Source organism: Hibiscus syriacus, unplaced genomic scaffold (assembly GCF_006381635.1).
Source record: "Hibiscus syriacus cultivar Baekdansim isolate YM2019G1 unplaced genomic scaffold, ASM638163v2 tig00111000_pilon, whole genome shotgun sequence".
In the NCBI taxonomy this organism is placed as follows: domain Eukaryota; kingdom Viridiplantae; phylum Streptophyta; class Magnoliopsida; order Malvales; family Malvaceae; genus Hibiscus; species Hibiscus syriacus.
The window spans coordinates 862,974-887,870 of record NW_024062947.1 but is presented as its reverse complement, the minus strand read 5'-3'; the positions used below and the strand labels follow the sequence as shown (position 1 = coordinate 887,870).

The following is a 24,897-nucleotide window of genomic DNA, read 5'->3' as shown; positions in this document are numbered from 1 at the left end:
TTTAAATACACCTTGGATGAGTTCTAGCCGTTGAGAATCAAATTGGTGATGATTGAGCCGTTGTAGTGTGAAAATCCACTTGAAAAAACTATTAGGAGCGTATGGGTATCGGTACCTCTTCAATGGGGTACCTCTTCAATGGGTATCGGTACTACCTGTATACAATTCAAATATTTCGACCGTTATAAAAACAAGGGTATCGGTACCTCTCAAGGGGTATCGATACTTCTATACAAAGAGGTATCGATACCTGTCATGGTATCGGTACCCATATTGCAATCTGTTATTCTCGGAGTTAAAATCAACACAAGAGGTATCGGTACCTTTGGCATAGGTATCGGTACCTTTGGCATAGGTATCGATACCTCTGTATATAGGGGTATCGATACCCTATGGGGTATTCGTACGTCTTTTGCATTCGATGTTTGAGGGGTATTGGTACCTCTAAAGAAGGTATTGGTACCTCCCTATTTAAAATCAAATTTTGACTCGATTATGGTTTGAAATACTTTGTAAAAATTGTTCCAAAAATATTTTAAGTATAAATCACAATTTTTCATTAAGTAAAGAGTAAAAATTGATCTTTGAAAACTTGGAGTAATATTTTTGATATTCGAATAATTTAATCGAATATATAATTTTAAATTGAATATAAAATCTTAAAATTCATTAACACTTTTGTTATATCGAAATATCAAAATGTTTTCTCAACACATTTTTAATGCTTATTTAGTTATTTTCTCAAGTCCAAAGTTTACTTCAAATTGATTGTTAATTTTATTTTAGGTACGATATGGAACTTTGTTTAAGTTAATCTCAGAGTTTGGCATATAATACATAGTTTTCTAATATTTTCATGGATGACCTCTCAGAAGAAGGGTTTAAAGATCGAACTGGCCCTTGGCTTGATCAGGTTTACTCTGTGTGGATATAAACTAAGAAATTTTTATTGTTAGAATTCGACAATTAGACTTTGTGCTTAAAAGTTCTATTTAGCAAGGTCTTTACCCTGTTGATTGGGGGAGGGGGCATTGATCTGCATCTTTTTCCTGCGAATACAGAATTTACTGGTGATTGTCAAACTTCTGGGTTTCATTGTATTGAAATGCAATAGAAAAAACCATGGATCTTCTAGGCAAGTCTTTGCTTCACGAACGATTGCAAAATGGCATTTTTAATTTTATTGTAATGATTACCTTTACATTGTTGTGTAATTTCTCAACAGACAAATATATTGTAACATCTGAAATACCGGTCTAGTGACCAAAATGTAAGAGTTTAAAATTTGGTGATTAAATTGTGATTAATTGAAAAGTTTAGGGACTTAATTATAATTTCTCTGTGTATGATGAATTAGCAAAAAATTGAATGATGGAAGGGAAAATGGTCTTTAGGCAAGAAATGAATTTAAAATTCATTTTACAAGATATTTAAGCAAAGAAGTGGGAAGGGAAGAAGTATCTGGAAATTTGGTGTATTTCTCTTCTTCTTCTTCTTCTTCTTCTTTTAGCCGTGGAGTTTCCATTCCAACGGTGAGTTCTTTACAAGTTGATTGTTTCTTGAATTTTAAGTTTAGTTTTTGGTTTTTGGGTGATATGGTCTAATTAAGAAGTTAGAAGTATTATAAATGATTAAGAACATGTTTGAAAATATGGTGTATTTTTTAGATTAAGTATTGAAGTGGGATTTTGGATGTTAAGGAATATTTAAGTGATATAAGTTAGTTTTAATAAGTATATTTGAGTTTAATGACTTGAAAGGAGTTAAAAGGGTTAAGTAAGTTTTGGCAAATTTTCGGGTTAAAAGAAATAAGTTATGGGCAAGGGGTATTGGTACTGTATGAACAATACTGATACTTCAAAGCAAAAATATGAGAGATATGGGTTTGGGTATCGATATTGTTCTTCCAGTATCGATACCATAAGGTGAAGTTGTACAAATTAGTAGTGTTGTATCGATACCAAAGGAAGGGTATCGATACTAATGTATAAGTATTGGTACCATTTTGAGAGATGAAATTCCATAATCGAGAATGGGTATCGATACTGAAGTATAGTATCGATACCATAGTGTAGAAGTATCGATACTGAATCTTGGGTACCGATACTATTCATTGAAACAGTGAATTAAGTATTTATGTTAGCTTAAGTTATTGATGATTGATTATAGTAATTCGAATTTTGATTTTCATATGGATCATATATTTGTGTAGATATCGAGCGAAAGCAAAGTGCGGACAAATCGACAATATAAGATTGATCAAGAGAGAAATAAAAGTAGTGTTTTGACTAAGTGAGACTAAGGTGAGTGCATACTATAATGTATATATTGTTGTATGGAAATATGACTTGCGATGAGTCTATTTCCAATGTTTTGATTTTTATGATTTCATGTATACTAGTATGTTGTTGATATAGTTTTATGTGTACATGAATGCAAGTATATGTTTGTGTTATATGCACTATTCTATATGATCTATGTGATACAATTCATCTTATATGCTACATGATTTATATGATTACATGAAATGTGATATAAGCTATATGACCATGATCTATGTGAATATAAGTCTGCGTGATACAAGTTATGTGAAATGTGTTTATGTTAAAGCCCATAAGTATGTGATATGAGAGCCAAAGGTATAATTAGCATGCCAAGAGTCGAGGGTTCTACGCGGTCATTCGGGACAATTCTACGTGGTCATTCGGGATATTTCTACGCGGTCTTTCGGGACAATACTATGTGGTCCTTCCGGGCATTTCTATGTGGCACTTCATTGCATATTCTACGCGGCACTTCGTTGCAATTTATACGAGCTGTGGTGATTGCATTTGTTCACAACCTCAATGCATTCACATACTTTAAGTTCTCAGTAATGTACCATGGGCTATTAAAAGAAATAACATGAATGAACAATGCATAATGTTATATGTTTTTGTTGGTTAAAGGCATGATGTTATATATACTCTTGTTGATTAAATATATGATGTTATCTGTACATTATGAAAGTACGTGATTACATGTTTGAATATTTCATTCATGAATTATATGCCGCACTAAGTTAATGACTTAACGTGTGAGTGATTTTCACACGTAGGTTCTAAGAAGTCGGGAGATCAAGATTAGGGCAAGCCAAGACAACATAGCTCTACAGAAGATCAGATCAGAATTGATTTAAGTTGTTTGTTCTTTTGTTATATGTTATTTTGTTAGCATGTAAATGAAAGTTTAAATCAAATATGTTCTGATCGAATTTTGTAAACATACTTGATTATATTTATGTAAATTATTAATTATTATTTTAAATTGAGTATGAATTCTCTATGATTACATTTATTTAAAGGCTCCACCGCTTTAACGTGATATATTGTTCGAATTATCGATTAGTTTTTAAAACTGAATGTTTTGGAAAATTAATGTGACACTTTGGATTCATATCCGGGTCGGATACGGGTTGGGGTGTTGCACATATGGCCTATGTGTTGTTGTCCATATGATGTTGCACAACACTTACATGGAGATTGAAAGAAAGGCCTCGGATGGCGACTACATCTATTTACACAAAATCATCTTTTAAACGGTATCATTCTTTCATTAACGCATGTCCAATTTCTTAAATCAACTTGTTTTGATCCATTGGCCGCTGTCGCGGTGTCATCTCTGAACCTCCATTACTTTTTTTGCACAATTGCTTTCAGATGTTGAAATATTGACCTATGGAAGGCTCTCTTTACAAAGCTGCTAAATGCCAGCCCAGGCAACAACCATGTAGAGTTGTTGCGCAGCTTGAGGAAGTCATTCCTAGACCACATGCATGCCAATCCCCCGCTTATAAAGAAACTGAGAGAACTGCTAGTCAAACAACGGGCTACCCTGTGTTCTGCTTAAACCACCTCTGATCATCGTCGTTATTCGTGCAGACATTTTGCAACGACAGTCTCGTAAGTTTCCAACGGATAACAAATTGTTATCTGGGAACAGCCTTAAACGGTGAAATCTCCAGATTTCGCAATATAATATATGTATGTACAGCCATAAATCCGACTGTCAGTTTGGTGTTGTATTACTGTATCTCTCGGAGGGTCTTACAAGAGAATTGGTTCAATGATAAGTGTATTGTTAAGGTATCCAGTTGAAAGTTCTAGGAATGTAATATGCTACTTCTTGTTCTCTTCCAATCTCTTTTCGGTTGATGCATTAGAAAGATAGATTCAGTTGATCTCAGTTTAATTATGATTATTAATAAAGTTGGCGTTTCATTAAAAATGTTAGGTTTTTTTTGTGGGTAAATTTACCATTTTAGGTGGTGACATTTGCAGGATTTTAATATTGGTACTTGAGGTGTCAATTAAAGTTTCAATAGCTTGGAACCGCTTGCTCAATTAAGTTGAAAATAATAGGAATGCCACTGCACTAGTATTGCTCCGTGTGGTTAGAATGATAATACTGTTCAAATTCTATCCACGTTTATGTCACATTCTCGGTTAATATTAGGGGTAAAACAACTCTAACCTTTGAATTTGATAGCATTTTTATTTACTCCCTAAATTATTCTTGTTCATGATAATTATTGAAATAAATAAACTAAAATTATGAAAAAACACTTTAGTTAAATGTTGACATTTTGTCAACATATGATTATATGATTAAATTTATTGAATTACAATAAAATTAAAAGTAAACTGATATCATGTTAAATTTTAACAAATTGATAAAATTAAAAGATTGATGACAAAATTGAAATATCTCCTTAAAAAAGTTATCATGAGTGTAGTATATTAAAGGGTTTCTGCAAGTGAGGAAAAACGGTTTAGCTTACTTAGCTGGTAGGGAGTTAGGTTAGGTTGAGTCTGTTAGTTTGTTAGACTTTGCATATCTGCCAGGTTTAAACCTTTATAATCATGTACAAGGCTTTGAATGAAAGAGAGTTTTTGGAGTATTGTTAATTCTTGTGTTTTTCTCTCTCTATATATAGACATATTTGATTACACAATGTAAATTTTTTTAATTTAAGACTGTTGAATGAGTGAAAATAGAAAACTAAAATTATTAATAGAAACAAGAAAATATTCTTAAAAAATACGAGGTTAATCTCAATTATATATTTTTACTAATTCAACATCCTTAATCTATTTAAACCTAGAATAGTTTTATATTATAAGTAAATTTAAACCTATATATAAAATGATTTCACTATTAACAAAATACGATCAAATTTGACTCAATGGGTTAAGTGAACTTTTACATCTTGAGACGCAAGTACAATTTTTTTTTTTAATTTTCCTCCGATACAATTTAACTTATATATAAAAGACATTGTTAACTAAATATTAAGGTCTTTTGTTTCCTTATAATTGATTTTTTGAAAAATGTTTTTCTTATTTTTCAATGTTTGGTTAGGGAAAACAAATGTTAATGTAATTTATTTTTCTGGTCAACTGAATTTCCTTTGTATTTTCTGAAAAATGACTTGTGGTCTGATTTTTCGTAAGTCATTTTATGAACTTTTCATTTCAAAACATAACACTCAAAATATTATTATTTTATATATTATTTAGTATCATTTTACTAAAATATTAATTAATAAATTATATTTATTGATAATTTTATAATATAATATAGTATAATATAATATTTTTATTTTAATAATATATAATAATTTATTAATAAAAACTAATATTATTTATTAATTTCATAAAATTAATATTATTGAATTGTTAAACATTTAAAATATATTTCTTAAAATATAATATAATATTCTTATTTTAATATTATAAATTTTATTAGATTAATAATATTATTATTTTAATAAGTAATTAATATACTTAATAATATATAATTTTTATTTTAATAAATATTTAATATAATTATAATATTTTTATTTTAATAAAATATAATAATATTAATATTTTTATTAAAATTTTAGATATAATATTTTAATAATAATATTGGAATAAATAATATTAGATAAATTATTCTAAAATTTAAAAATATTATTATTATTATTTTATTAAATAATATTATTTATTGCATTTAATGTTTATAATAAAATATTTTAAAAAAATTACCAACGAATGGAAAATGAATTACACAACATCATCTAAACACTGTAAAATGATTTCCAGAAAATGCTTTTAAGGAAATGTAATTTATTTTAAGGAATTTATTTTCCGTAAAACAAACAAACTGTTAGATTTGATATATATTAAATTTTTATTACCCTATTCTCTTTTGCATTTTTTTTCATTTATCTTGATAAAATAATGATATGTATTAAATTTATTAAATTAGTTTTAAATGAGATTAAAATTAAATTAATAAAATGTATAACTAATGAGACCTAAATGTATTATTATACAATTTTATTTTATTTATATAAAATATTGGCTCGCGTCCTTTCGAGAAGGTTAGGAAGGTGTTTAGGAGAGGTGGTTGGCGAGCGCCAGTTTGCTTTTACTGCAGGGAAACATATAGTGGATTGCTCATTGATAGCGAATGAATTAATTGACGATCTAGTGAACAGAAAAAGATCAGTCTTTGTCTTCAAAGCAGATTTTAGTAAAGCATATGATAATGTAGATTGGAGTTTTTTGGACTTCATCATGGGGAGAATGGGGTTCGGGAAGAAATGGCGAAATTAGATTAAATTCTACATATCGACATCCTCAATTGCAGTATTAGTCAACGATTATCCTTAAAACAAGTTTAGAATTAAGAAGGGTATCAGACAAGGCTGTCCCCTGTCCCCAATGCTATTCAATATAGTGGGGGAAGCTCTAAGTGGATTACTGCGAAAAGCTTCGGATGTGGGAATCATTAAAGGGGTTCCGGTGGGGCGTAGCGATCTGAACAACTCGCGCATTCAATTCGCTAATGATCTGATCATATTCTCCGATGTGAGTGTTGAAATGGTTAGAAACATAAAACGAATTTTGAGAGTATTTGAAGTTGTTGCCGGGTTAAGACTGAATCTGAAGAAAACTAAACCCTATGGCATTAATGTGGAGAATGAGTCCCTGTAAGAATGGGTAGAGGAGATCAACTGTCAAGTGGATACTTTCCCATCAAAATATCTTGGTCTCCCTTTGGGCCATAAGAGGAACTCGAAGGAGTTGTAGTTGCCTATTGTGGAGAAGGTCCAGTCTCGCCTCGACGGTTGGAAAGGTAGAATGCTTTCTTTCGGGGGGCACATCACTTTGGTGAAGTCTGTGTTCTCAAATCTTCCAGTATATTTTATTTTCCTTTTTATATTGCCTTCAGCAGTGGCGGATCAACTTAATAGATGCATTGCTAAATTCATTTGGGGAGCTAAGGATGATAGAACTATTCACGGGGTGAAATGGGATTCGATTTGTAAGCCAACTTCATTTGGTGGTATGGGTTTTTTTTTATATCAAGATTAAGAGTCGATCTCTACTAAATAAATGAGTGTGGTGATTTGGACTCGAGCGTGACGGTTTGTGGAGGAAAATCATCATAGCGATATACGACTTTGATGGCGATGCATTGATTCCCAGGCAATTCCATAGGGAAAATCTTCTTGGATATGGAGGAACATTTCCTCTCCACTGCTCAACGAATTGGACCCGTTCACATCCAACCTTGATGTTCAGTGGGAAATGGGAAATGGACTAATTTCTGGGAGGATCATTAGACGGAAGTTCGATCATTGAAAACAGCTTTCGCTCGGGTATTTCAGATTGATGTCCGCAAACAAGGTAAAATTAAAGATTTTGGAGCGTGGGTAGATGGATGTTGTGAATGGAGAATTGCAACAAGAAGAGCACTTTTTGAGTGGGAAGGCGAAATATGGTATGAATTCATGAAAACTATAAATACCTATGAAGCACGGGGACGACACTGCTTCCCACGTTTCAGTACCCGATATGTCCCGACACCGGGACGGCATGGGTACGTATTGGGGACGTGTCACATGGCGGGGTACGGCTGAGTAAACTTGAGGATGTTTCGGGGACGGCATGTGACTATCACATGCGTCTCCAGGCCGCCGAATTGACCCACAACGGCGGAGAATGAGAGTCAAAGCTCGCGGGTTTCATATCAACATGACCCACGTCGACGGTGAGGGTTGGGGTCACAACGTGGAGGCTTTTGGATGATGATCGGCAACTTAAGGATGGTGGCGGTACGACGAGATATGAATTTATGAGATGACCGGCGAGGATTCGTGAATCATCGAAGGAAAAGAAATAGGGATGTGCAGCTAAACGTTAAAACAAAGCCAGAGATTTGTGATTATAATAAAAATGGTATAACTTCAGAGTTATTCCTCAAATATTTTAGGGTTTACAAAACAAGTTATATACTTTACAATAATTACAATTTGGTCACATAAATAATTTAGAGATTTAGGCCAAAATTCCCAAATCTTAGGGTTTCAAATTTTCTATGAAGTATTGACTTTATGAATTTTATTTTCTAATATTTACTTATGGATTTTATTTTCTAATTTTCTGTGAAATATTAACTTTATTTATGATTTTTTATATCTATTTATAATTTAATTTTTATTATATGTCTTTCTCTTGCCGTCCCCGTACCCTGTAATTTTAAGAATTGTCGTTTCCTTATCCGTATCAGTACAACATAGATAAATAGTGTTGGCATACGCTCACTGAGAAACAATCAATTGAAATGGTGAGGATCTTCGAATGGTGTTTATCACCAAAAAGCTCTACTGCTATAATGTTTCTAGTGCAGGACTTAGTGTTGACAAGATATGGAACGATGTTTGGGCCAGCCTCATTTAGAGTTGAGACTTTTGTGTGGAAGGTATTACACCAGAGACTTCCAACTATGATGGATCTATATAAACGAGGAATTTCTGGTTTGGATTCTTTCTTCTGCGTTTTTTGTAAAAGAGAACCAGAGTCTATCAACCATCTGTTGTGTCATTGCGAGTGCGTTTGGAGAGTGTGGCAGGGATGGTGCTGTTTGTGGAACGTGTTTCTCGTGTTTCCTAGTAATGTGAAGGCTTTGTTATGCTCGTGGAACACCAGAAGGTTCATTGGAAGCTGGTAAATATTAGGAGAATGATTCTGTTTGGTATCTTGTGGACAATTTGGAACTGCAGGAACAATATCTTGTTTGAGAAGGCTGTTATCGATGAAAAAAGAATGTTTGATCTAGCTTTAATTAGGATCGAGACTTGGGCAAAATGCAAATGGCCATTGTGCATTCCGTCAGTTCAAGATTTCATTTGTTGCCCGAATGCTGTTTTTGTTTGCAGGAAGTAAGCAGTAAGATGAAGCGTTAGATTTGAGGTTGAAAGTGGATTTTCAATGGTGTAACCACGAGGTTGGATTGTTCTGATGAGGTATAGGAGTTGTAGGTTTAAAGGTTCGCATTGACAGCATTTTTGTCTCTGTTTTGTTTGATCTAAGTTTTGGCTACTATTTAAAGAAGGAAATATGTTGAACCAATGGAGGTAGCACAAGTAGTTTGGTGAATTATAATTAAGAAAGGTACGTGCAAAGTGTGGAGAAATAGGAGGTGCAGGTTGGGGTAGAGCATCGTGGGAATATAGTAGTTGGTCTTTCAAAGCAAAAATTCACATTTGGAGGAATTAATCAAAATTTTTAGGTGCCAGTGGCAGTTCAAGGGTCCTGGGAGCTGGTAAATATGGCAGATTTTGTTCTTTAGCTGGGTTGCTGTTTTGGGGTATGTGGGATGATTACTTGGTGGATGCTGTCTTGATGATCGAAGTCGTTCAGGAGATTAGAGATTAAACATCTGTAACGTGAAGAGTGTGTGGCAGGTTAATGGAATTGATGGTGGTGGAGGTGAGCAGGTTTTTCAAAGTCGATGATCGGGGTTGTAATTTGAAGAGTGTTCTGTTCTCATCTCTTAGCCTGTTAAAGGGATTTTGACTCGATCGATTGTGTTATCTGTTGATGTGTTATTGGTGTGCGTCGAGTTTTCTGTACTGTATTACTTAATGATGAAAGACATGACATATCATCAGTTTTGTGCACTCTTTTCGCTTCAATTAGTATTATGGTTTTTTTTAACGATGTCATACTGTTATCTCGCTGTGTAAATACCTCTTGAATCATACAAAGTTTCTTTTAGAAAAAATAAATTAAAATAATTTATTGATTTTTTTGAATAGTTTAAATTAATTACAAACTAATATTTATTCATAATATTTATTGTATCTATTCGACGTACACAACTACTTGAACTTAATATCCCGATAAAAAACAATACTCGTTTCTACCTCATTCAATAAGACCATTCACCGCATAAGTTCGATGGGAGCGTAATGCAAGCCCGGGAACCCGTCCATAAGATCAAAGGTTAGCATGGATGCCTTTGGTTTTTGTGGCCGCCGCTCCAAGTAAGCCACCGGCAAAGGCGCCGCCGTTCTTCTCTCGTATGTTCCAAGCCACTTGGCCTCCATGTACTTGTGCTTTCTCCAAGGAGCCAAGTGCATTTTATTCTCCTTCGCAGTCATTGGCAGCGGAGCATAAGATCTTGATCAATGCATTTACCCTCTCTGTTTTTCCGATCAAGAGCTCCGGTAACCGGGCGACCAACTTGTTGTAATCCTTGTTGGCTCTCGCCATTTCGAATTCGGCTCGAAAATTTAAATCGGTCACCACTCTCACTCACCTCTCCCTTTTTGGGATTCGATGATTTATCTAAACACTTCCAAATACGGAGGGGAGCTCCTCCATTTGGACTTGCTTATGTAACAATTGAAACCTGATTTTCGGAGACGAACCGAGAGCTCCCTTTGCAGACAGTTCCGGCAACCACCGGTCCGACAACCGCACTTTTCTATTTCATTCAATGCTTGTTTTGTAGCTTGTTGAATTCTTGATTCCAGACAAGTAGTTCGGCGCAAAAATACCTGCAATTTACAATGCATCAACATTAATCACCCAACTACAAGATGTTTAAAACTTTAAACATGGGACATAGTTTACCTGAAGCAGCTGTTGTTGGGCTTCCCAGAAAATTTTGTTGTGTTGAACCTCCTTGCGGTTAACATTTTCATCAGGGTCAACCAAGTCCCCTGAATTTTCCTGACTCGTTGTTTCCATCTAAGAATCCAAACATCATGTCGGCGAAACTCGCTGCTCCGTCAAGGAACTTGTCGATTTCCTCCGAATTATGTAATGTCACCATCATCTTTTCCATTTCTCCGGCCACTTCCCTTGTTAGTTAGGAGTTTCAAAATTTTAATGTGGCAACGAAATTTTGGTTCTCAAATTTATAGCAACTAGCAGAGCGTGTTGGGTTCTACCTGGGACAGTGATGATCGGATGTACCAACTGCCGCGGCCAATGAACGTGGCAAGTGATTATCGGATGATTATTTTGGTGGATTGAGGTAGACAGCTACGATCCACGTCGGATTAGCCAATGAATGGAGAGCAGGGGATATACTGTGATTACCTTTTTTTAAAATTTTCTAATTAAAAAATGATTGATTGTTGTTTCTTTGTAACGGTTAGAGCTTTGGAGCAAAAGAAAAATAGTAGAGAACTGAAAATCGGTTTAGGGTTATCCCTAATCCAAAACTAATTGACGGAAAATAAATGAACAATATGATTTATTTTCGTGTTATTTTATAAAATTTTCAAGCAAAGTATAAATATTTAAAATATTATTAATTTATATATTTAATATTAATATATAATTTTAATATTATTTTAATAAAAATATTGTTGAAAATATTTTGATGTTTCGATATAACAAATTAAATGTTATTGGATTTTAAGATTTTCTAATCATTTTCAAATATATATTCGATTAAAATATTCGAATATAAAAAATATTACTCCAAGTTTTTCAAATGACAATTTTAATCCTTACTTAAGTATAAAGTTATGTTTTAATCTTAAAATATTTTTGAAACAAATTTTACAAAGTATTTCGAGCCTTAATCGAGCCAAAAATCTTTTCTTAATAAATCTCAAACCGAAAAAGGTAGATTGCCCAAAGGATACCGATACCCCTATGTAAGATTTGGCTCCGAAAAATAACAGAATGCTCTGAGGGTACTGATACCCCCAAGGAGGTACCGATACCCCCAGTCTTATAACGGTCGAAAAATTTAAATTTTACACTGAAGGTATCGATACCCTATGATAGGGTGCTGATACCCTCCACGCTCCAAGCTGTTCTATTAATTGCTTTCACACAATAACGACTCTATTGACTCCATCAATGATCCCCAATGTTCAGAATTGATCCAAGGAGTATTTAAACAAGCTTAGAAGTCATTGATCAACAACAATTAAGAAGAATTAAAAGAGAATCAAAGAGAAAGCATCAAACCCAAAGTTTGAGCATTTTAAAGCCTATTTCATTCAATATTCATCTTTGCTTTCAAGAACACTTATTGTGCTTTGTTATATTATTCTTGAGTGTTCTTTCTTTGTTCTAGAATTGTGCAAACATCTTGACTGGTGAGGTTTTTCTATAAGTTTGTGAAATTTGTATTGTTCTCTTTAGGAGAGAGTGTTATCAAAATTTGGGGTATAATTCTTGAGGGATTTGTAAGGTTACTCTTTGTCCTTAAAAGAAAGACAAATTAGTGAATTTGTGAAAAATCCTTAGTGTAGATAGCTAAGGTAGTGGACGTAGACTTTGCTTGAGAAAGTCGAATCACTCTAAATCGTTGCGCAATTATTTTTCATTTTCTACAAAAGCTTCCACCGAAATTTTTATTGCCAATTCACCCCCTCTTGGCCGATTCGTCGATCGATTAACTCAACAATTTGTATCAGAGCCTCACTCATTTGAAGGTTTAATCGCCTCTTGAGTCGATTCGGGAAGATTACATCGATAATCAAGTCATCAATGACCTCCACTTCAAACTTCGACTTTGGTCTTGATTCATTACCCGTCAACAAGCCTCATCTCTTCAATGGAGCTAATTATGCTTATTGGAAGAATAGAATGATGTAATTCATTAAAGCAAGTGACGTGGGAGCATGGAATATCATAAAAGACAGATATATCAAACCTTCCACTTATCCAAGATTGTGGAGTGAAGGAGAGACAAGAATGCTCCAGCTCAACTCCAAAGCTATCCATATTATATTTTGTGCTCTTGGACCGGATGAATACGGGAGAGTACCATCTTGTACAACTGCCAAGGAGATATGGGATAAACTACAAGTCACTCATGAAGGCACAAACGAGGTAAAAGAATCTAAAATTAGTCTTCTAACTCATAGCTATAAAAATTCTAGGATGAAACCGGATGAAGATATCAAAGCTATGACGGATAGATTCTCCACGATTGTCAATGGTTTCAAATCATTTGGAGAGATCATTCCAAATGAGAAGCTTATGAGGAAGTTAGTTTACTCTCTTCTAAAATCTTGGCAATCAAAGAAGACGGCGATCATCAAGGCTAAGAACTTAAAATCCTTGACCCTCGATGAGCTAATTGGTTCTCTCCTCACGCATGAAATGATCTTCAATATAAGGTAAACCTCGAAAAGACGGACGAAATAAAGGAGACGGAGAAGAAGATGAACGTGGAGTTTCTCTCAAATCCACAAAGGATGAGAGTGATTCGGATGAAGATGACGATGACGAGAAAATGACATTATTTGTTAAACGGTTCAGAAAATTAATGAGGCCCAACCAAGGAAGAAAATTCAAACGAAACGAACGCTTCAAAAATGAACTGAAGGAGAAAGACCCTATTATTTTCTATGAGTGCAAAAAGCCGGGTCATGTCAAATACGATTGCCCTCAATTGAAGAAAAAGGGTCAATCCAAAAAGAATCACAAGGCTCATGTGGCTACATGGAGCGATGAAGAAGGTTCCGATGAAGAGGAACAAGAAGTAGCAAACTTGTGCTTGATGGTATTTGGGGAGGATTCTCAGGTAACCTCTAACTCATTTGATTAAGATGATTTATCTTATGATGAGTTATTAGAGGATTATAATGGGTTGACTTCGGATTATAAGACTTTATTTTCAACCACGGTGGCAGGTACGGTTGATCGAATTCAGGGATGGTCAAAGCTTACCTGGAGACGTTTCGGGGACGTCCCGGAGTAATTACCAACGACAAGAATTGCTCGGGCGGAGAAGAGGAAGAGGAAAAGTAAGAGGAGGAGGAGGAAGAAGAAGATGCAGAGAATCAGGTGGTACCGTGGTCAGGAGGTTCTTCTTTCTCGATGAAGAAACCGGTGGCTAGCTCGGATTCTTTGAGTAGTACTGAAAGCGAAGGCGGTGGCGGCGCTGGTTTTGGATTGAAGAGGATGAGAAGAAGTCTTAGTTTCTGCTCTGAAGTATGTTGATTTGTTTCCCTTGCTCTGTTTTTTGACCTTTAATTATATTCATCTTTAAAATGAGCAGAGATCAGAGCCGTTAGATTCCACCTCCCTCCAAATCTCTTATTATATAATAACCTACACCATTCAATTTTTCTTTTTCCCTTTTCTGGAAAATGTTTCAGATTTCTTGACATAAAAAGCCATTGTTGTCTTTTTTTTAATTCCTTTTATTGTTATATTTTAATACTACAATTATTTGAATAAAAAATGATCAACTGTGTTTATAGATATATAATAAATTGATATTTAAAAAATGTATGTAATTAACAGATTGTTTCTTAAAAATTAATTAATTGAATTTTTAATTAAACTCTATGTCCACTTGCTGTTCTACAAACAAATAAAAAATAACAAAGAAAATAAATCTTGGGCGATGGATATATATGGGTACAAATTGACATTTTATGACTTCTTTTATGTCAAAATGAAGGCATATATGTTTTATTTCCACACATGTTTCTTCACATATAAAGGCTTAATAGGGATTTTGGCTCTTCACATATTTTTATTTTCACACCAATTTTTCTATAAAGTATTATCTTTGTAGAATTTACTGTTCTAAATTAATAATGTAGTTTGAGTCTTGATATTTGACTTTATTTATGATTTTTTATATATTTATAATTTTAAAATTATTTTATATGACGTACTCTCGCCGTCCCCGTACCCTGTAATTTTAAAAATTACCGTTTCTCGTCTCCGTTCCCGTCCCCGTATCCGTATCAGTGCATCATAGTAAACTAGTACGCTAAATCAGTAGGTATACTTCTCTACTTTGTTGGAATACATATGTACTTGGAAACACTTGCAATTAGGGTGTAAACGAATCAAGTTTGAGCTTGTGTTCATTTGTTTAAATTTTAAAATATTCGATTCATGTTTGTTTATTTACTTTCAAAAAGTTCACGAATAACACTCTCATTTTATCTTTTTAATTGCGAGTAAAGAAAAATGAAGAAATTACACCACTAATCCTTAAATTCCTTAGACTTCACATTTTGAACTTCAATGTTCAAAGATTACCTTTAATTTAATTCATATATTCACCAATATTTAAAATATGAAAAATACATAAATATTTAAAATTTAAAATTTAAAAGATATAAGAAAAAATATAAAAAAATTGAAAATTTTAAAAATTTAAAAAGGGAGAATTGAGTAAAGAGTTCGATAAATGAATTTATTTGTAAACATAAATAAATTCAACACATTTATATTTGTTTTCGCTCAAATGAACATAAAAATTGCATCCATACTTGCAATAAATGAGCAATAAATGAACAAAGGGATCATAAATAATAAATTGAATACTTTGTTTATTTACACACCCCTGCATGCAATGAATTATTCTTAAGTTATGAGATGGGTCGAAACATCTACTAGGCTTGGGTTAATTTACTGATATCTTAGCTAAGCTCAATAACCCCCCCCCCCCCCGGCTATTATACATGAAATACTAACATAAGCAAGTATAAAAAATGGTAGGAACTTTGGACTACTGTTTCACCACAAGTGATCCTCCTGTCTTTACAATTGAGACATGATCTCGAATTCGTTTATTCCTGACGAAAATAGAATGGAAGATACATATGCATTAGTGCATCATGGAAAGGAAGTGGATGCACCTAAACATCAACTTCATTACCATAAATCAAATTTTCAATTTGTTAGTTTAAAATGAAATATTCGGTAAAGATGCAAAACATTCTTATAGAGCAAGTCTTTTACCTTGGGACTAGAGTCTGCATCTTCAGTTATACGCGCTTCTGATTTCTCGTTAGAATAACTTCAAGAAAAAAAAAGCATTCAGCCTGTGTTAGACACATCGAAACAAACATGACATGCATTCAACCAAACACAAAACCCGGCAATTTCTGCACCAACATGAGCGCCCGATATACGATTTTATCATTGTAGCAACTAAAAATATACTAAGAGCATGCTGGAGAAACAGTTACATATTTGTAAAATATTAAACAAGATGACAGAGATACTTACGTTGACAATATGGTTACCCAGATAAGCTCCACACAATCAACCCAAAGAAGCCTTTGTTCGACAGGTATCACACCATAGGTGATCAAATGAGCAAATGGCCAAAGTTTCCAACCTGCCTGTAAAGTGTTGTGTTATTTATCAGCAATAAATGATGTTTAGCTAAAGATATGAATCAAAAGGCAGTTAACTCATCAAACCCAAACAAACATATCAGTCAACAGACATGTCTAGCAAAACTCATGTATATACCACAATGAATCACACCCAAAATTTACATAGAAAGAAACAGGAGAAATGCTTCTTACAGTTAGCATAGGCCAAAATGTTGCCTTCAGTTCTTCAAAGATATTATCGGAGGATTCGAAACGCAAGAACCCCAAAACCACGAAGTAGATAGTGTTCCAGATTGCTGCCCAAACTGTTTGGTCGAAGAGAACTTTTGCCGGAACCACCCACCAGTCATCAAAAGGAAACAGAGCCTGGAACTCAACGTGACCGATTTCAGTGGTCCATGGAAACATGACAATCAAAGCAGTAACACACATAAATTACGAACCACAACGATTACCTCACAGAACTGGTAATAATAATGTGAAAGTGATCCGTGGAGAGTAAATCCAACGAGGCCGGATCTGAACAGGCGTGTCCTGTCAAAGTCGAAAAGAGGATTTCCTTCATAACACTACACATAGGTAAACACAATATGAGCTGAATGCATACATATTTAAAGGATTTATTGACTGGATAAGGGGGAAGGGAAAGTACTTGTGCAATCCAATCTCCTAGTGAGTAGACTATCCCACTTATTGCCATTTTAGCTATCACTGGATTGGCTTTAAGAGCTTGTTCATATGCGATCCAATTATGTTCAGGAACATATCGGAGTACCTCATAAAGTGTCCATCCCTGATAATAACAAAATAATTGCAGGGATAGAAAACACAATAAGTAGCAGAAAAACAATCTCTAGATTCTAGCACTTTAATTTTCTCTGGGTTTTATTATGAGGATTCCAGCTTCCATTTACATAAACGATTCTGTTACATACTAAATTCTTATGCAGGGAAGAAAAGTTCAAAATCACGTCCAAATCAATTGGTTTTTGAAAGCTAAACTGCATAAACCTCAAATATCACTAGTTTCAGTAAAATCATAAATGAAGAACTCTCTCTCTCTTTTTCTCCCCAAGCAAAACTTCAGCTTTCATGGTTAGTTTAGAAATTTATTAACACGTAAAATAACTCAAAATTAACATAAAGAAATGAACGGAAGAAGTTAACCAACTCTAGCAAATAAAGAAGTAAAACTTAGAAGTACTATCGATGGTAAATACCTTTCTCAAAACAATAACAAACCAAGAGACAGAAGCTCATTTGAATTGAACCTGGGAGATAACTTACATGCCAGTAATCATGATCAATTGTAAGCAGCTTAGATACAGCAAGTGTGCCAAACTCCAAGAACAATAGATGCATTGATCGCTCTACTACTCATCTTCTTGACATCATCACCACCACCTCCCGTATCATCATCAGAAGATTCCAAAATTTTGGACGCATTTGGTTTCTTAGCTTCATCGGAATGGTCAGTCTTGGATGGAGCCAATTCTTTGCCCTCCGTGACTGATCCGATGACCCAATTTCTTCTGTTTTTGGTCCTGAGCTTTAATGGGTTTGGGTTGGTTTTGCAAGAGAAAGGAGTTGAGAGAAGATGTGTGGTGAAACCGGAGAACTTGTGGGATTCGACTATTGGTTTGAAAACCGCCGAGGGTTTATGGCCGGTGATAGTAGCGGCCATGGATCCGAGGTTTGTTGGAGTAAGAGGTTCAACTAAGTTGGATATTATTCAAATGCCGTAACATTGGTTTACTGAAGATCTTTATCATTAATTATAAAAAATGAATGAATGAGACTAAACTAAGTGTGAGCTGATCTTCCTCTATTTTGTCTTCTTATCACTTTGCACGCTCTTCTTTATATTATTCGAATTGTTAAATTTTTCTTTAATCATTAGAACTAGTTCTATTATTCTGAATTTTAAAACATTATGCATACGTGAAATGCTTTATCATCAATTGTTTTGTTCATTCTATTACAGCAAGTGGGTCATTTAGAAATATAAATAATGCATCGATGTGAATTTTGATTATTTTGTAAAATGATTTGAAGCCAATCACATGCATGAAAACAATAAATTATTGAGTTCCAATTAGTTATAATAGTTTAAAGACATGCATGAAAACAATAATATTCAAATGAGTTTGTCTGTCTAAGGGTCAAATTGATTAATTTTATGAGTTTAAAATCTTAATTGATTGCAAAAAAAGGAAATAAGGATTGAATTGAAAACTTTTAGCTCCAGTAAGCCTTGATTAACTTTTTAAAATTTGTTTGAAAAATACTTTGAGACTTTCTCAAAAGAATTTAGATCTAATTAAATTTTAAAAAGGTCAAAACCAGATTTGAATTGGGTGAAATTCAGCACTGATGGTGGCCCAAGGAAAATGGTTGCAATGGGTGAGTTTTGCGTGATTCTTATGGCCGTGGATTTTCGGATTCGCTCGGAGTCTTGGTATGTTTTCTGCCTTAAATGCGCAATTCAGGTTGGGGATTGGAAATGTGGTTGGTCACCGTCCAAATGAGAACACACCCCAAATTACGGCAAGAAGGAAGACTTTTGGAGTTCTTTTCCCGTGGGTTTTAGAGTTAAGCCTCATTTAGACGGTGGTTGGAATTTATTTGGTTTGAATATAATAATTTTTAAAATATAAAATAAATAAAACACATAATATATATATATATTATAATGAGTTTTTTTTTAAAGAAAATCCTGAATTTTACGTTAACGACTTAGTTTGGAGAGAATTTGAATTTGATTTTATAAATTTGATTTTTAGAGTCGTCATCGACCTTTGAGTTAGATATGTCAAACACCTAAAAACGTCTTTTAAAATAATTTTAAGAGAAATCATTTTAAAGACAAAAATTGGTTTGTGTATTATCAAAAATCCATTTTTAAAGATTCAGAAGTCGATTACGCGTGAGGAAAAGTAAATACCCCACAGGGCCCAAGATTAATACCTATAGATTATACATTGTCTAAAATAGTAGAGTTTTATTTATTTGAATCCAAATTTTAAATTACGATCCCTTAACTTCTATTAATGAATTTTGAAAAGAGACAATTTCTTTGTCAAATGTTTGACTTTAAAATGAATTTGATTCACTCGATTTTATTTAAAATGGATATCCCTTTGCTTCAAGAGTTAACGAAAATGATTATACAGTCATGTTTGACATGATTCCATTAACTCTTGATATAGAGTAACATTGCCTTTGATTATTTTAGAAAATGAGAAAATAAATGCATGATTCAATGATGCAACAATAATAAATAATATGAACAAGATGAATGAAATATCAAATATAATAATGATAATTAAATAAATAAATGATAAACACAATATTTTTATTTATTAAGATTTAAAAATTGATAGGATGTCTTTTCATTCGTGCTTTTTAAGAAATCACATTCCAGGTTTTTGAATGTTTTCTCATAGATCACCTTCGTTTGAGACATTTAACATAAAATAAAATAAAATAAATTTTATTTTTTTTTATTTTATATTATATTAAAAATATTTTTTTATTACAAAAATAAAGGAATAGAAAATGTCCCTTCTTCGAGTAATCCTCGAAACAATACTCCAGTTATATTAGAGAGATCCATAGATTAATCGCTCAGGAAGTCTTTTTTTTTTTGAATGATAATGAGATCAGACACCTAACTAGGCAGGTCTGTAAGTACAGTAGGGGGTCGTCAGAGTCGTGTTGCAGCAAGTGTTGAACAAAATTCAGGGCGAGGGAGTGATAAACCAGATCAAAATGGTCCGGTGTGACATTTTTTGCCATGGCATCAGCAGAAAAGTTTGCTTCTCGATAGGTCCAAGTAAAATCAAGCTCCCAACTACGTAGCTTTAATAAGGAGATGGCTCGAACAAGGGGAAGCTGACATGAGAGAGCATTAGGATCGTTGATGATAGCTATGACTTTCTAGCAATCTGATCGGATTTGAATTAATTTGTAGCTAAGGTCCCAGTAAAGACAAAGACCATCTTGAATGGCCCATAGTTCTACTAGTAAAGCATTTGAAAAACCAATGGTGCGATTGAAGCCACCTAACCAATGTCCAGTGCTATCACGCAAGAGGCTATCGATGGTAGCTATCTTCGTTCCTAAGCATAAATCGCCATCTGTGTTAAGAGCTATCCACTGAAATGGTGGGGGAGTCCAGCTGATGAGAGCTTACTGTCGAGGGGGCTGCTTGTACATCAAGCAAATTCCTGCAAGTGCTATAATGCTTTGCCCAGAGTAAGTTATGATGTATAATATTTGAAGAATCGGTGGAACCCGTTGCAAAAATACAGCTAGTCCTAGTTTTCCAAAGATGCCAGCAAATAGCAGCAAAGGTTAAATTCCAGTGGATGTCAGAGATAGACCAGGTTGCAGTTGTGTTGATGTTTTGCAAAATCCAATCATGAACACAGCTGTAAAGAAAGTCAGAATTGACACTTGCGGAGAAACATGGTTCCAAACATCGCAAGCAAAGTTGCAGTCTCTTAGAATATGCTGAAATGTTTCATTAGAGGTCCGACAAATTATGCAAATGGTCGAATTGGATAAGATTCTCCGAAAACGCTCAACATTTGTTAGGAGCCTCTCCTTAAAGGCCAACCATATGAACGGACAGACTCTTTGAGGGACGGGAGAATGCCAAATTGTTTTCCAAACCGTGGAATGGGGCTCCCAGTTATTTTCCATGAGTTTTTCGAGGTGTTGCCGATTGAGAAATTATCGTGCCAACACCAATTACAATAGTCTTTAGTATCACCGATGATAGAACAACGAATGCTAGCAAAATGAGGCAAAACGTCTGCAGGAAATAAAGAAGATAAAAGAGTATAATTCTAAGAACTTGTATTACTCATGAGATCTTCAAAGAGGGGTAGAGTTGTTGTGTCGAGGGATCAGTTACATGATCCCGTAAGGGACCCAAATGAGGAATCCAAATATCCTCCCAAGGATTAATAGCAGAACCTAGGCCTGTAAACGAACCGAACGCACAGGAACGGAGGTATGTTCATGTTCGTTCATTTAATAAACGAACACGAACATAAACGAACAAATTTTTTTTGTTCATGTTCGTTCATTAAGGAATATAGGTTGTTCATGTTCGTTCATTTAATAAATAAACGAACATAAACGAACACGAACATAAACGAACACGAACATAAACGAACACGAACATAAATGAACACGAACATAAACGAACATGAACAAAAAAAACCCTACCTTCCATTGTTCTTTCATGAAAAATAGTCGACATTGCAAATCAACCAAATCTACAATGATAAATAGCGTAAGAGCTGATTAGCAGTGATGAAATGTTTGAAAATATCATATATTTCGATCGATCTTTTAAAGATATTAAATGATTCACACAACTTTAATTTAACACTATAACATTTATCTTAGTGGTCCATGATTACATATGAACAATCATTTTTTACTACGCTATTCTAATAAATTCGTCGGCTAAAAGTTTTGTGACATCAATGTCGGACTTTAGTGAAATTTGTTAATAATGGTCATTTCCATTGGCATAATAGAAAATTTAACAGCATGAAGATTTCGAACGGTACAAATTGAACTACAAGGCAATAACAAGATCCGAAATCCCTCTGATGCTACAAATCTAACTGATATTATTGATAAACCACCATTCAAAATTTTAACGTACCTAAAGTCTACTCCACAACTAAAGGTCACACAAGAACTATGAAAACAAAAGTTCATTGTCAAAGTGTATTTTCTGCTTATTAATGGGTTCTTCCTGGAAAACCCATTACTTCCGCTATTACACTCTTTTTCATAAATTGCATAAAAATCTTTGTTTTGTTTTCTGGCAAATTCTATATATTTTTCTCTTTATTGATGCTCATATATTTCCGATTGTTACCTTTATCTTCCCATCTATTTCTAGAAAGAAATATGATGTTTTCTTGAGTTTTAGATGTGAAAATACCCACAATAATTTTACATATCAACTATTAAGCCAAATAAAATAGAGAAAGAGATGAAAACGGACCTGTAAAACTTCATATTGCACTATAATATAACTTGTTTTGAAGCTTTCACTGATCATCTCCACTTTCCAGTGAACACTAGGGTTTGGGAAAAAAGGGGAAAATGAATATAGGTGTGAGGTGCCTCACGAGTTAACATATTGGATTTAATCTCCAAATAAAATTGGGTTAATTATGGAGTTGGTCATCAGAATATCAGATTAATTAATATTTTTAAGATACTTACAAATTGGTCACCAAAATTAATTTAAGAAGATTGGGTTAAACATAAATGAACGAACATAAACGAACATAACTGAACGTTCACGAACGTAAATGAACGAACGAGACCTATGTTCGTGATCGTTCATTTAATTAAACGAACACAAAATCTTGTTCATGTTCATTCATTTAATAAATAAACGCACATAAAGGAACTTCCCGCCGCACGGTTCATGAACGGTTCGCTGAACGTTCAGTTCATTTACAGGCCTAGTAGAACCATCTCTAATAGACCAAGCTATATGAGAACGAAATTCCTCCCAAAATTTTGAAAGAGATTTCATCAAAGTAGAGCTATTGGAACGTTGAATAGAACGGGGCAACAAATCAATAATTTTATATTTTTACCGAAGGAGCTGAATCCAGAAGGAGCTAGTGTTATTGATTAGAGCAACACCAATCTTCATCAAAAAGATTTGTTGTATTCATATATGCGGCGAAGACCAAGGCCGCCTTTATCAAGCGGTTGACAAACTGATTCCCAATTTATGAGCGAAATCTTCGGGACCGATTGGGTAGAGCCCCATATGAAGTTGCGAATAAGTTTCTCAATATTAAGGCAGAGTGTGTCATAACCATTTGTTCAAAAAAACAATTAAATATTATTTTAAAAAATAGTTATGACTTTTTTATTTAAAATATGATTGATTTTGTATTAATTTGAATTATGTTGAAAAGAGTCGCTATCGACCTTTAGGTTAGGTATGTCGAATACCTAAAAACTGCCTTTTAAAACAATTTTAAGGAAAAATTGTTTTTAAGACGAAAACTTGTCTACGTTTACCAAAATTTTTATTTAAAGGGTCCGAGAGTCGATTACGTGTGGGGAAGGCTAAACACCCCACAACGCCCAAATTGTTGTAAATGGTGGAAATTAAGAATTGAATATAAAATTAAAATATGATCAATTTATTAAGTTGTTTAGAATTATTTATTATTAGGGAAAAAATTTTAACATGAAAAGAAATCTTGAAATTAGCAATCCTCTATCGAGAAAGCTAACTCGCCTATTTCTTATCAGTAAAAGAATATTCCCTCCTCATTGATTTAAAAAACATGAATCGAATATAAATGGAAAATCGATATTTGCATAGAATAACTTACCACATAAAAACGCAATGAATTATTTGAATAAACAAAATTTAATTAGTAAAATGAACGTGATTTATTTCAAGTTCCCATTTCGTTCGAATGTCGTATCGGATCGCAATACTTCGACCAAGTAGTGCTTTCCACGCTGTTCTATAAATCAGTGTTCTCGAAATTATTCAGATAATATTAATCGATAGATAACGAAAAAAAACCGAAACCAAATACAATTTGAAATCTACGAAATAAAATATTCACAACACACAGAGCTAATAACGTCTATTTAAAATAATACATATATATAGTCGTAATATACAAAATACATATGCATGAAGGATTAGAACAAATTAAAATATTACATATCAAAAAAAATAATAAAAAATAATCATATTCAATTTAAAGAATCAAAATAGAAAAAACAGAAATTTAAATGACTAAAATATCAAAAATAGAACTTCGAATGGCTGAACCACAAAATATAAATAAACCAGATCCACAATCAACATTTTAAACAAATACATACACTATAAATGGAAATAACCCATAAATGATGATGAGGACTAGAATAAAATGAACATAAAATAAAATACCAAATAATAATTAAACCAACTATGAAGCAGTGACTAAAAAGAGATAATTACAAATATAATGACCAAAGTCAAACTCTAATAAAAATGTAATAATAAACCATATAAGGACTAAAATAAACTAACCAAGAAAATAAATTGCTTAAGTATAAATAAACTAAAACACGATGACCTAGGCTTAAATAAAATATAAAAGTATCCAAAGGTAAATGAGGACTAAATTACAACATATATAAAAACAAGATATCGAAATAAAATGAAATAAATTGCATTAATGACTAAAATAGGAGGGTACAAGATATAGAGGACCTTCACTGTTAAATAACCCACTCGCGAAAATGATTTCTAGGTCCTCTAAAGTGACATCATATCGATAGCATATAAAATCAAGGTTCAGGCCAAAATCGGCTTCCTCAATTCCATTTGCTTCATTTTCTTCATTTTGAAAAGAGAGAGAAAGAGAGAACTCTCTCAAAAGCTTCAACCT

At 33.4% G+C, this 24,897-nt stretch overlaps 1 protein-coding gene and 1 long non-coding RNA gene across 2 annotated transcripts; one reads left to right on the top strand and one right to left on the bottom strand.

The window, feature by feature from the left end:
- Positions 1-15,675: 15,675 nt before the first annotated feature.
- On the bottom strand, positions 15,676-18,172 carry LOC120149277 (protein SYM1-like). The gene is given in 8 exon segments (XM_039162121.1): positions 15,676-15,892; positions 16,059-16,116; positions 16,329-16,444; positions 16,634-16,807; positions 16,897-17,010; positions 17,094-17,234; positions 17,729-17,779; positions 17,781-18,172. Coding segments are annotated over 8 exon segments (1,005 nt in total). The 5' UTR covers positions 18,126-18,172; the 3' UTR covers positions 15,676-15,886.
- On the top strand, positions 16,071-22,992 carry LOC120149278. The gene is made up of 3 exons (XR_005518464.1): positions 16,071-16,145; positions 22,729-22,733; positions 22,982-22,992. It is a non-coding gene; the product is annotated as an uncharacterized LOC120149278 (long non-coding RNA).
- The last annotated feature ends 1,905 nt before the right edge of the window (positions 22,993-24,897 follow it).